The sequence below is a fragment of the Panthera tigris genome, chromosome C1 (genome assembly GCF_018350195.1).
Source record: "Panthera tigris isolate Pti1 chromosome C1, P.tigris_Pti1_mat1.1, whole genome shotgun sequence".
Classification (NCBI taxonomy): Eukaryota; Metazoa; Chordata; class Mammalia; order Carnivora; family Felidae; genus Panthera; species Panthera tigris.
In genome coordinates, this window is record NC_056667.1 from 43,237,785 (window position 1) to 43,249,949 (window position 12,165).

The following is a 12,165-nucleotide window of genomic DNA, read 5'->3' on the forward strand; positions in this document are numbered from 1 at the left end:
ATGCTCCCTGGATCCCTGAAGTCAGAGCTACTTGGGTTGCTTGTTAAAAATGGATATTCCAGGGACACCTGGGTGGCTCAGTCGGTTAAAAGTCTCACTTCGGCTCAGGTCATGATCTCGCAGCTAGTGGGCTTGAGCCCTGCGTCGGGCTCTGTGCCGACAGCTCAGAGCCTGGAGCGTGCTTCGGATTCTGTGTCTCCCTCTCTCTCTGCCCCTCCCCAGCTCGTGCTCTGTCTCTCTCCCCCTCTCTCTCAAAAATAAATAAGCATTAGAAAAATTAAAAAAAAAAAAAGGGATATTCCAGGGCCCCCACCCAGGCCCATTGCATCCTGATTTATTGCACCCAAAGGTTTGAGAACTTCTTTCAACTTAATACTGTGTTCATTTCACTGGCGGCTTCTGTCCTCATTAAGGGTTTGGGGCAACCTAAAATATTAGCTAGCATAGGGGAATAGGTACACAAGAGATTCATTATACTGTTCACTCTACGTTTATGTACTTTAAAACTTTTCCATAACGCAATTGAAAAGCGTGTAGGTAACAGGAGAGCAAATGCTAGCTCAGTGTGCCTCCGGGTCAAACACTCCTTTGGGAGAGCAGCAGCCAGGAGCTCCAGAGAGAGAATTTGGGCACCTTCAGGTGTCTGTGGTCTCCATGGCCGAGAGGAGACATTGACTTGATGTCATCACAGCCGGCAGCCGAAGCTCAGCCAAAGCTGATTTAACTGTCCTGGGGCTTGTTGAAAAAAAAAAAATTTTAAAAAAATGGGGCGCCTGGGTGGCGCAGTCGGTTAAGCGTCCGACTTCAGCCAGGTCACGATCTCGCGGTCCGTGAGTTCGAGCCCCGCGTCGGGCTCTGGGCTGATGGCTCGGAGCCTGGAGCCTGTTTCCGATTCTGTGTCTCCCTCTCTCTCTGCCCCTCCCCCGTTCATGCTCTGTCTCTCTCTGTCCCAAAAATAAATAAAAAACGTTGAAAAAAAAAATTTAACTGTCCTGGGGCAGCACTTAAACTTGAACGTGCGTGTCAATGACCTGGGGACCTCAGCCGGTTCTGGCTCAGCAGTGCCGCAGTGCAGCTCCCCAGGGGAGGTTGAGGCTGCTGGTGCAGGGACCACACTTGTAGTGACAAGGTCCTGGAGGATCCAGCTTTAATCTCTAAAGGAACAAGTTGTAAACCGTGACAAGAGGGGTGGATCATCACAGAAATGGTTTCTGGTCCTGGTATCTGTCCTGTTCCTCCTGGGGTCAGCCCCAATAGGTTTAACTTTTCCAGAACCTCAAAGCCTTTGAGGAAGGACTTCCTCACCCTGTTCTGACAGTTTTCTTGCCCCTGTGCTTTGCCACTCCTAGTTCAGGCATTTCTTCCTTCTCCCCATCTCTTTCCCCGGGGGTACTTGTTTCTGTCAACCAGACAGGAGGGAGTACGGCCTGAACCCCAAAATTAAAATGCACAGAGCCAGTATCCACCAATCCCACCAGGTCTGGGACCTGTGGCCCAAGTCAGATGGCTTCCTTTTCCTCCCCACGCCACATGTTTGTCCGGGTAAATTACAGGGAGGCATGAGGCATGGTGGGAAGAACACGGACTTTGGAGCTCCAGACCTGAGTACGGCTCCTGGCTCCATCACGTGCTGGCCACGTGACCTTGGACAGCTTCCCTGCCGTGCCCACTTCTGCCACACTGAAACAGGATGGCCACACCAACCTCACACTCACTTGACGATGTTTAATGAGAACCTGCTGTGTGCCAGCCCTGGGCTGGGCTCAGGGATATTGAGACAAACGACACACACAGTTCCTGCCTCTCAGGAACTCACAGTTAAAGCTGGGGAAGCAAGTCACTGCTCCTCTCTGGGCCTCCATGGTCTCAGCTTCAGGATGAGAACGAGAATCCCGCCTGACCTCCCGTGGGTGGCTGTTGTGAAGCCCCAGTGAGCCAATTGTTGCACGAGACTGACTACCTACACGTGAGGCCAATGTAGGCCGGTGTTACCGTCATCTACAAAGTTTTGGTGTCTTGGGGCAGGTAATAATTACTTTACACTATGGCCAGGCACTTGTATCTTGGTGTGAATTTCTCCTGAGAGCTGGTTTTTCTTGGAGTAAGGTTCCTGAGCAGAGGACTCTGCTGATAGACTTAATCAACTTATATTACCCTGGGAGGCAGCTATTACTGTAAACACAGGCCACGTGGCTTCCGAAGGAACCCATGACCACATTACCCGGGTCCCAGGCTCCCCAGAAATGAGGCAAGTAGAAGGGCAAGGCCGGTAGCACTTTATGGTTGTTTTTTTCAAACTGTGGGCCCATTAACTAATGAGTACCACTTCCTGTAAGCAGGCAGAGGGGCACCTTGGCAAATGAGGCCAATTGAAAATCCCCTCCTGTTTAAAGTTAAGCAGTCAGGGGTGCCTGGGTGGCCCAGTCGGTTAGGGGTCCGACTTCGGCTCAGGTCATGATCTTGCGGTCCGTGAGTTCGAGCCCCGCATCGTGTTCTGTGCTGACAGCTCAGAGCCTGGAGCCTGTTTCTGATTCTGTGTCTCCCTCTCTCTCTGACCCTCCCTTGTTCATGCTCTGTCTCTTTCTGTCTCAAAAATAAATACATGTTAAAAAAAATAAATAAAGTTAAGCAGTCAAAGTGGTTTGGGGCATCTCCAGAGCAAAGTAGCAGTATTCTGCAGGACAGAATAAAAACTGGGTTCTTTCCCACCTGTCTGTTATTTAGGGCACTCGGGCAAAATAAACCAGTATTTTTCAGGCAGCTTCTATGAAGGGATTTCCGTATAAGTTACCTCATACAAGCCGTTGCACAGCTATCTGCAACATAGGTTCTATTAATACCATAACATATGGGGAAGCTGAGAATTTAAAGAGATTTCAGGGGTGCCTGGGAGGCTCAGTTGGTTGAGCATCCAACTTCGGCTCAGGTCGTGATCTCACGGCTTATGGGTTCGAGCCCTGCATTGGGCTGTGTACTGACAGCACAGAGCCTGGAGCCTGCTTCGGATTCTGCTTCTCCCTCTTTCCCTGCCCCCTCACTTGCTCGTGCTCTGTCTGTCTCTCTCCCTGCAAAATAAATAAGCATTAAAAAAATTTTTTAAAGAGATTTCAAGATCCTGCCCGATATCATACAGCTGAGTGTGTCAGGGAAGGCTTCCTGGAGGGCAGTTGAGTGGTTCTCAACTGAGGGTGGTTTTGTCCCCCAAGGGGTATTTGGCAATGTCTGGAGATGTTTTTGGTTGTCACAAATTGTCAGAGCGGTGCTGACACCTAGTGAGTAGAGGCCAAAGATGCTGCTCAACATCGGGGAACACTCAGGATGGCACCCCCCCCACCAAATGTCAATAGTCCCAACGTTGAGAAGCACCATGGTAGAGGTGGGCCTCTTAATTTTTTTTATGTTTATTTATTTTTGAAAGAGAGAGAGACAGAGACTGAGTGGTCTCAGGGGAGGGGCAGAGAAAGAGGGATACACAGAATGCGAAGCAGGCTCCAGGCTCCGAGCTGTGTCAGCACAGAGCCGGATGTGGGGCTTGAACTCACAAGCTGTGAGATCATGACCTGAGCCGAAGTCAGACGCTTAACCGACTGGGCCACCTAAACGCCCCAAGGTGAGCCTTAAAAGGACAGGTAGGATCTCAAATGTGGAAGAGATGGTAAGGAGACAGGGAAGAGAGGGGGCGGCATCATTTGAGGAGGATTCACTTCAGCTAGACGTGGGAGGACAGGGAGCCGTGACCGGAAGTACGCATGGAGAGAGATGGTCGGGATCATTACACGCTATGCCAAGGAGCCGGTCCTATAACTGGTTTGTAAGGAGAGAAACAAATCTGATTACATTTTGTGTTGGTAGCATTGCCAGAGATCTTTGGATGATGGGTTAGAGAGGAGCAAGATCAGGAGGGAGGCAGGGATACTTCTTAGGAGAAGTTGAAAGTAAGGTCATTGCCAGGCCAGCAGTTGTACTTGGCTGTCGGCTCACCCTGAGTGGCAGGCACCCTGGGGCTGTCCGGACAGCCCACCAGCAGCAGTGCCAGAAGTCATAGGAAAGAGAAGGTTCTGTTGCCCTCACACCGTGGGTGAAGGCGGCACCGTGATGAAGAGGGTGGAAGTGAGAGGCAGCTTGGGGGGTTGTGGGTCAAGGGGTCCCAGGTGTTTCACCCACCTGGCTGGAGCAGAGGCTGGAGGAATGTAGGTGAGTCAGGCCAGGTCACTGGGGAGATCTATCCCGAGGATGACAGGGAGCCATGAAAAGCCACGGCCGGAGAATGCCATGGTCAGGTTTGCATTTTGGAAAGAACATTCTGGTGGAGAATAATTAGAAGAGGGAGATTGTCTAGATTCTGGATAGTAGTTCTCAGACTTCAGTGTGTGTGTTAGAATCATTTGGAAGGCTGTGAAAACACATTGGTGGGCCCCATTCCCGGTCAGTCTAGGATGCGGCCTGAGAATTAGCAATAAAGCCCCAGGTGAGGCCAGCACTGCTCGTCTGGACGGAATGCCTGCAGAGAACTACTGCTCTAGACCCTTGCTTCTCAGAGTGTGGTCCAGGGACCAAGCAGCCTTGGCCTCCTAAGCACCAGCTAGACTCTCAGTGCCACCCTAGACAGACCGAATCAGGATGTTCCTTTAACAAGGCCCTCATGGGGATCAAATGCACATTCAAATTCGGGAAGCACTGGCCTATTGGACTCTCTCATGCTGAAGAGCTGAGGTCTGGGAGTCAGGATACCTAGGCTTTGTTTTTGGGTCAGTCAGTATCTCCCTATGTGATCTCATGCATTCACACATAATAGGACACTGGGCCAAATCATGGTCAAGGGCTCATCTGGGACCCTCCGTTAAAAAGGGGTGGGGATGGGGATGGGGGTATTTAATCTGCGGAAAATATGCGCCATGCCTGTGAGGCCCGCTGCCCATCCTTTCTTTTGCAGATGGCTGGGCTTTCAAGAACAACGTGAACATCAGGAATCATCGGAATCTCCAGGACCGCCTGCAGGCAGCCTGCTTGCTGCTGGACAGGAGCCCCCAGTGCCCTGTGGTGGTAGACACAATGAAGAACCAAAGCAGCCGGCTCTACGCAGCGCTGCCCGAGAGACTCTATGTGCTCCAGGCGGGCAAGATCCTCTACAAGGTGGTGCCCAGGGGCAAGGGGCCCAGGGCGGGTGAGGGCGGAAAGGGCTTCGTATCAGGCAGATCGGCATTCAAGTTGTTGCCCAGCCATTTACCGGCATGTGACCGGGGGCAAGTCCTTTCCTGTCTTGGAGTTTCCCTTTCCTCTTCTGCAAAATGGAGGTTCTGGCCCCCCACCTCACAGGAGGTGAAATAATGGGACTTTCCTGTCCCTAGTATTTGGACTGGAGCCGCAGCCTCCTGGCTGCCTTCTACACCCAGAAGATTGGCCCAGCCCTAGTTCAGTTTGAAGCTGAATGAGAGGATGTAGTTTCCATTTCCTAAACAATGCTGGGAGGACATTGACTTGCCCAAGGTCACACTGCGCAAGGCTCTGATTTCAGTTCTAAATCCTTTGAATGGGACAGGCCAGGAGTGGGAGGGTCTGAAGCTGCTAATCTCCGAGGCCGGCCTGAACCTGGTGGGGGTTGTAGGAGGGGGAAGAGAGCAAACCCTGTAGTTAAGAGCTGGAAATGCCAAAGCAGGGATTCAAGGCAGGAATTGAGTCCTGGCTTCCTTTCTGGTGATTGTGTCCCCATTAGGACTTCCAGCCTGGCCAGGGTGGGGGGTGTAAGAACAGCCTCTGACCACTCGGGCACTGTTGGCCTCCCCTGAGAGGGCGGAAACTGTTTTATAGCTGCCTTAGGGGTTTCAAGCCTTGGAGAGCACATGAAGCCCAACCATGTGGATGCTCCCCTGCCCACGTGTCAAGCTGGCCCTACTTACGCGGGTAAAATGAGCAACAATTTGCAGATGAATCCCCAGGGTGCCAAGGGCCACAGGACAAGAATTCAGGTGCTTCTTCCTTTCTCCTCCCCAGAGACATGGCTCTAAGATGGCACGATGGAGGCCAAGCAGGGTTAGGCCCCGTGCAAGGACTGGCAACACAAAAACGATTTGAAAATGGCCCACCCCTTACTTGGAGGTGCTCACAGTCTGGAGGATGAGGAGGACACACATAGAGTGCCCCAGTGTCCCAAGTGCTGTGACACTCCAGAGCAGGGATCAGCAAACCTTTTCTGCAAAGGGCCAGACTATAAATATTTTTGACTTTGTGGACCAAATAATCCCGGTGACAACCATTCAGTCCTGCTGTCCGAGCACAAAAACAGCGTAGACGATATGTAAATGAAAGAGTGTGAGCATCAGGACACATTTGGCTCTCAGACTGTAAATTTCCTGACCCCTGAGGAAGAGAGGTAGGCTCTTTAGAGGTGGTGACAGTTGCTTGAGGCTTAAAGGCCAGGAAGCCAGCCACATGAGCACGGTGAGTGAAAATCATGGCAAATATAGGGAAGAAGGTGAGCAAAGGCACTGAGGCATGTTAGGGCAGGGTGTGAATGGAGAGTTGGGGCATTTAGGTGACTGGGGCTCCTTCCGGGCCAAGGAGTCCAGCCTACCTCTTAGGGCGGAGGAGAGCCAGTGGGAGTTTCGAGCAGGAGACAGGCATGACTAGATCTGTATTTTAGAAAGATCACTGGCTATAGGGTGAGGCATTGACTGGAGGGGGCAGGGACTGAGGACTGGGGATAGTCAGGAGGTGGGATGGCTGCCCAAGTAGGGAACGAAGAGGGCTGAACTAGGGCATGGGGATTGGAGAGGCAGAGGTGGTTCTGATGGATAGAGAAGATAACGCCTATCTAAAGGTCGAATTATGGAAGAACAGCTTATTTGTAGAGACCCCTTTCTCCTTTGAAACTATTCACTTTACCCCCTCTGGTTCTCCTCAGACTTCTCTGTCCAGTCTGCCCATTAGATGTGAGTGCCATTCCACACTCTCCCCCTGGGTGATCCCATCCGCTTTATGGTTGCATCTGCCATTGTCTACACCGTCCTGACAACTTCCATGTAGCTATCACCAGCCCAGTTCTCTCAGCTAAGCTCCAGACCTGCTAATTCCTGCAAGTCGGAAATCTGGGAATGCTGATTTTTCTCTCTTACAGGGTAAACCTGGCCCTTGGAACTATCATCCAGAGGAAGTTCGCGCTGTTCTGGAAAAGCTCCACAGTTAGTCTGGGCAGATCCCCCAGCCCTAGGTGATCAGCAGGAGGGCTCCTCAAGTCCTGGCTCTCCCCCCAGCCCATGTGGCTTTTACCTCTTGACCTGTATCCCCAGCTGAACTACCAGCTCAGAGCTCTCTGATCTAGCCGAACAACTGTAGTCAGAAAACGAAGCAGCAAGTGAGCTGAATGTTAAAGACTGTACAGAATGTCAATGCTGCCCCCACGCAGAGACCACATTCATTGCACGTGGTCCCCATCTCCAGCCACTCTGATACCAAGTGGTCGTGACATACGGCAGTCCTCACGTCAGGTAGATTCATTCCACCAAATTTGCCATTTCTGGAACTGATCGTCTAAGACGCTAAATTGGTTTTTAGAACCAAGCATGGGGAGAACTCCTGTTGTGGAGAGAGAGATGAGGAATTGAGAGCTGTCGTTCATTGATGCGGAAGCTCGTATTTGAAACTGTTTCTCTGGTTTCTTTGCAAGTCTCCTAAGGGTCATTTGTGTTACATTACATCAGACTCATGGATAACCATTGGTATTGATCTGTTTTAACTCTGCTTCTTTTCACGTTTGTCTATGACGGCCACAGTGCAAAGTGAACACAGCTGTGACTTGACTTGAACGAAAATGTTTTAAGATGCAGTAAAGCTAATACAGAATGATTAAAACACCTCAGGCTATTTGGGATGGCTTCGGTGTGATCTTTACATTTCCTTTTCCAATTTGTGTCAGCCTGTTTCAGCTTTAATTATAGCCCAGTGTGATCTGATCAGCAAAAATACCATACGCTGGAGGTGCCTCATTTGGTCCAGGGGCCGTTGCCTTTAAAGAAAAAAAAAACATTTTGATTCACATTGGAATCAAGCTACCTTCACAACATGACATAAAAGAATGGACTTGGGAGACATTTCTCCTTTTCTTTTTTAATTTTTTTAAATGTTTTATTTATTTTTGAGAGAGAGAGAGAGACAGAGTATGAGCAGGGGAGGGGCAGAGAGAGAGGGAGACACAGAACCTGAAGCAGGCTCCAGGCTCCCAGCTGTCAGCACAGAGCCTGAAGCGGGGCTCGAACCCACAAGCAGCGAGATCATGACCGGACCTGAAGTCGGACACCCAACTGACTGAGCCACCCAGGTGCCCCGGGAGACATTTTTCTAACATGAAAACATTCTCTTTGGCTCTGCCTTAGTTGCCACAATGTTAATACTATTAACGTTGCTATTTTATTTTTTTAAAAAAGTTCTCTCTAATCATCTACCAGGTACCCACTTTCAGATATGTTAACTCATCTAATCTTCATATATTTCAAAGAGGAAATTATTATCCCCATTTTCTAGATGAGGAACTCAAGGCTCAGAGTTAAGTAACTTGTGAAAGGTCTCAGAACTAGTAAGTAAGCCACAGAGATTCAAACCCCACCTCTAAGTTCAAGCCAGAGTCCTGGCCCTGTTCCCTGCTAGCTGTGGGACTTTGGCTAAGCTGCCTTGGTATCTTGAACTATAAAATGGGATATCAACAGCGCCTGCTGCATACACGATTCATGAGTAAAGCACTCAGAAAATGCTACTCTTGGAAAGAGTAAAGCACTGTACCTGCCTTGGAGAAAATGCCATGGATGTGTTGGCCATTATTATTTCACAACTGCCTCCTTGGGCCCCCTTTTTAGGGAGTGGGGGATGGAGGGAAGGCAGGACAGTAGGGACACTGGATAAAAATTCTTCACCCTGCCACAGCAATGCTGGCATGAGTTTGTGAGGTTAGACAGAGAATGAGTAGCTGGGAAAATGGCGGGGCTAACGCACAGCCGAGCACTGTCCTTCCTAAGTACCAAGTTCCACAAAAGGAGACAGCGGCTAAGGCCATGCTCCTCTGAACCACTTCCCAGATGGTCCCCCGATTCATGCCTCTAAATGCACAGAAAGCTCCCAGTTTTCAGTGAACAATAGTGGCTGGAACTGAGGAGGTTTTAGAATGTTAAAATAGACCCCAAGCGTGCCAATTGAATTCTCTTCAGTTTAATGCTTCAGACATTGAGCACTGAGTCTTTTCTGGGTGCTAAGAAATGCATAGATGGACAAGGTCCAGCTATATTGTTCTCCAGCAGCTTAACCTCGTGGGGGACTAGGCATACATGGCAATGACCGTAACTCAAAGCAAATACGATGGGGACAGCTGAGATAAGACTGATCAGGGGCGCCTGGGTGGCTCAGTCGGTTGAGCGTCCGACTTTGGCTCAGGTCATGATCTCACCGTTCGTGGGTTTGAGCCCCGTGTTGGGCTCTGTGCTGACAGCTCAGAGCCTGGAGCCTGTTTCGGATTCTGTGTCTCCCTCTCTCTCTGCCCCTCCCCTGCTTGCACTCTATCTCTGTTCCTTTCTTGAAAAAATAAATAAACTTAAAAAAAAAAAAAAAGACTAACTGATCTGGGAGTATAGAGGAGAGAGCAATCCCTCGGAGCTAGGTGGGTCTGGGAAAGCCTGTCATAGGTGGGGGCATTTGGGCTTGGTCCTCAAGGAGGCCCAGGCCTTCCGGAACGGAAACCTGGAGAACACGGAAAGGGAAGAGGGTGTTAAAGCAGAGAAACCTACACGGCAAAGATGGAAAAAAGACCAAGTGCAGGGGACTCAAGAGGTTTGGACTCAACTCTAATTCTGCTGAACTGGCCACAGACTATTTCATTTCTGGTAAGCTCAGCCATGAATTTAAGAATGTATGTTAATACATTTCATCCAGCATAGTTAGGGGTTCGACTGAGGAAGGATTCAGGATACCTATTTTGTCATATAGATTACATCATTGAAAGTCTCAAGTCGGGGGCGCTTGGGTGGCTCAGTCGGTTGAGTGTCTAACTCTTGATTTCAGCTCAGGTCAGGATTCCGGGGTAGTGGGCTCAAACCCCACGTGGGGCTCCACACTCAATGTGGAGCCTGCTTGGGGTCCTCTCTCTCCCTCTGCCCCTCCCCCCTTGCTTTCTCTAGAAAAAAAAAGTCTCAAGTAGGTTTTTCAAGAAAAGCACATGGGGCTTGTATTCCCTGAATGAAGTCTTACATATTTGCAGCCTCCGGTCTATTGTCTGTAAGCCTGCAGGATACCTGGCTGGGTTTTAGACTCTTGTGTTTCAGTCTCTTTACCTCAGAGATTTGCAGATATAGCTTCACTGTTGTCTACAAGTCCTGAGAAGAAAAGTCTGAGGCCAGCCTGATTACTCCTAGCACTTCCTGAATTGCTTTTATTCTGCCCCAAACCTGTCAAATTCTTTCTTTACACTTGAGATTCAGTAACTTCACCAAGACATAGTCCAGTGGTGATTGTTCTAGTATCGAAATGTCCTGTAATACCGCTATAGTCTGAATGGTTGTGTCCCCCCACCCCTGCCAGATCCATATGCTAAACCCGAAAGCCCAGCGTGATAGTATCAGGGCAGTCCTGGGAGGAATGCTGAATGAATCATCCTTCGGGAGGGACCCCTTTGGGATGAGATTAGCGTGTTTATAAAAGAGGCCCCAGAGAGCTAGCTTGTCTCCTTCCACCATGTGAGGACACAAGAAGTCTGCAACCCCAGAAGAGGGCCCTCACCTGACCTTGCTGGCACCCCGATCTCAGACTTCTGGACTCTGGAACTGTAAGAAATAAATTTCTGTTGTCTATAAGCCACCCAGCATATGGCATTCTTGTTATGCTACTCTAAACAACTAAGGCACATATAACATCCTCTTCTGGTCTTAAGCTTTAATTCTTCTTATTTTTTTTATTTATTTTTTTTTAAATTTCAAGGACATTCTCTTCAGTTGCCTGGAACATCTTTTCTGTTGTACTTTGTCCTACTCTCTTAGGAACTATAATTAAGTATGCTGTATCCCTGTTCTTCCATAGCTATTCTCTGTAACTATTTTTTAAATCTGTGTTCTATTTCATTCCGTGATTTTTCTCAATCTCTCTCCTCTGACCCGGATTCTTCCTAAACTGGGTTTATTATTGAGCCAGATAAAGTTTGTTGGTTCTCACCCATTCCCATCTGCCCACCCTCTCCTCTGGATTTCAGGGACCTGGAAGCCTGAAGACTGACTGTGTTCTGCTTAGGTTCTGCCACTGGGAAGCGCTGGTGGGAGATTAGAAGGTGGGTAGAAGGGAGAAGCCATTTTTCCCATATCTGGCTATAGGGATGGAAGGGGACCGTGCACTGTGGCTGTCTTATCACCACGGCAGCGGGTGGCTTCTGTTCAGAGACAGTGATGGTGCCTCTGCTGGTCAATAGTGAGTGTGGCTCATGGGTGCCAACGTTGGGTTACATTCCTACCTCCTGTTTGTTTTCCCAGCCTCTTCAACATTTTGTAACAAATTCCCTGCACTATTTCCCTCTCCGCTTTAAATACGTATCCGGGGTGATTGTAGGGTCCTAACTGAATGCTGACTGTTGCAACTACCATCATCATCCCTTTGTTTCTTATGTGGCTTTACCTCTGAAATGGTTTTATTTTTCTCTTCCATTTCTTTTATTAGCTCTGGCAGCTCACTGTTCATCTTCCGTGCCTTATAATTTTTTCTTTAAATCCTTGTATCTCTTCTTTGAGCTCTTTTTGTCTTCCATGGACCTCAGTTCTTGTGTTCTTTAATTTCTCTTGCAACATGTGTTGTATAGCCGCTTTATTTTTGTTTTTTTCCTCCAATGTCTTAGTTTCTAGTCATCATTCTCTACAGTATGGTGGTTCTCAAGCTTCGGCATGCATTAAAATTCCCTGGAGGGCTTGTTAAAATAGATTCATGGGTCTCACCCCCCAGTATTTCTGATTCAACAGATCTGGGGCGGGGGGAGGGGGGGCTAGGAAATCTGCGTTTCTAACAAGTTCTCAGATAGAGGCTGACGCTGCTGTTTCAGGGACCACAGTTTGAGGAGCACTGAGATACTGGATGTTGTTGGTGATCCACCCTGGTCCCTCTCACCAAGCCAGTGCACCCATCTGCCAGCCGCCGTATTGGTTCCTCACA

The 12,165-nt window shown here is 49.2% G+C and overlaps 2 protein-coding genes across 6 annotated transcripts in view; one reads left to right on the forward strand and one right to left on the reverse strand.

Annotated features, from left to right (window-relative positions):
* DIO1 (iodothyronine deiodinase 1) overlaps window positions 1-7,765 on the forward strand; it is a 41,389-nt gene extending 33,624 nt beyond the window's left edge. For all 3 annotated transcript variants that reach the window (XM_015535305.2, XM_015535304.2, XM_007077180.3), the window contains 2 exons: window positions 4,934-5,133; window positions 7,115-7,765. In XM_015535305.2, the coding sequence (XP_015390791.1) occupies window positions 4,934-5,133; window positions 7,115-7,183 (269 nt within the window). In that variant the 3' untranslated portion in view covers window positions 7,184-7,765. The remainder of the gene's footprint in view (window positions 1-4,933; window positions 5,134-7,114) is intronic.
* Window positions 7,766-7,907: 142 nt separating this feature from the next.
* Window positions 7,908-12,165, reverse strand: part of HSPB11 (heat shock protein family B (small) member 11) — a 43,512-nt gene continuing 39,254 nt past the window's right edge. The window contains exon 7 of one of the 3 annotated variants that reach the window (XM_015535308.2): window positions 7,908-8,002. In XM_015535308.2, coding sequence (XP_015390794.2) covers window positions 7,925-8,002 — 78 coding nt within the window. In that variant the 3' untranslated portion in view covers window positions 7,908-7,924. The remainder of the gene's footprint in view (window positions 8,003-12,165) is intronic. The other 2 variants (XR_006221447.1, XR_006221448.1) reach the window with 2 other exon arrangements.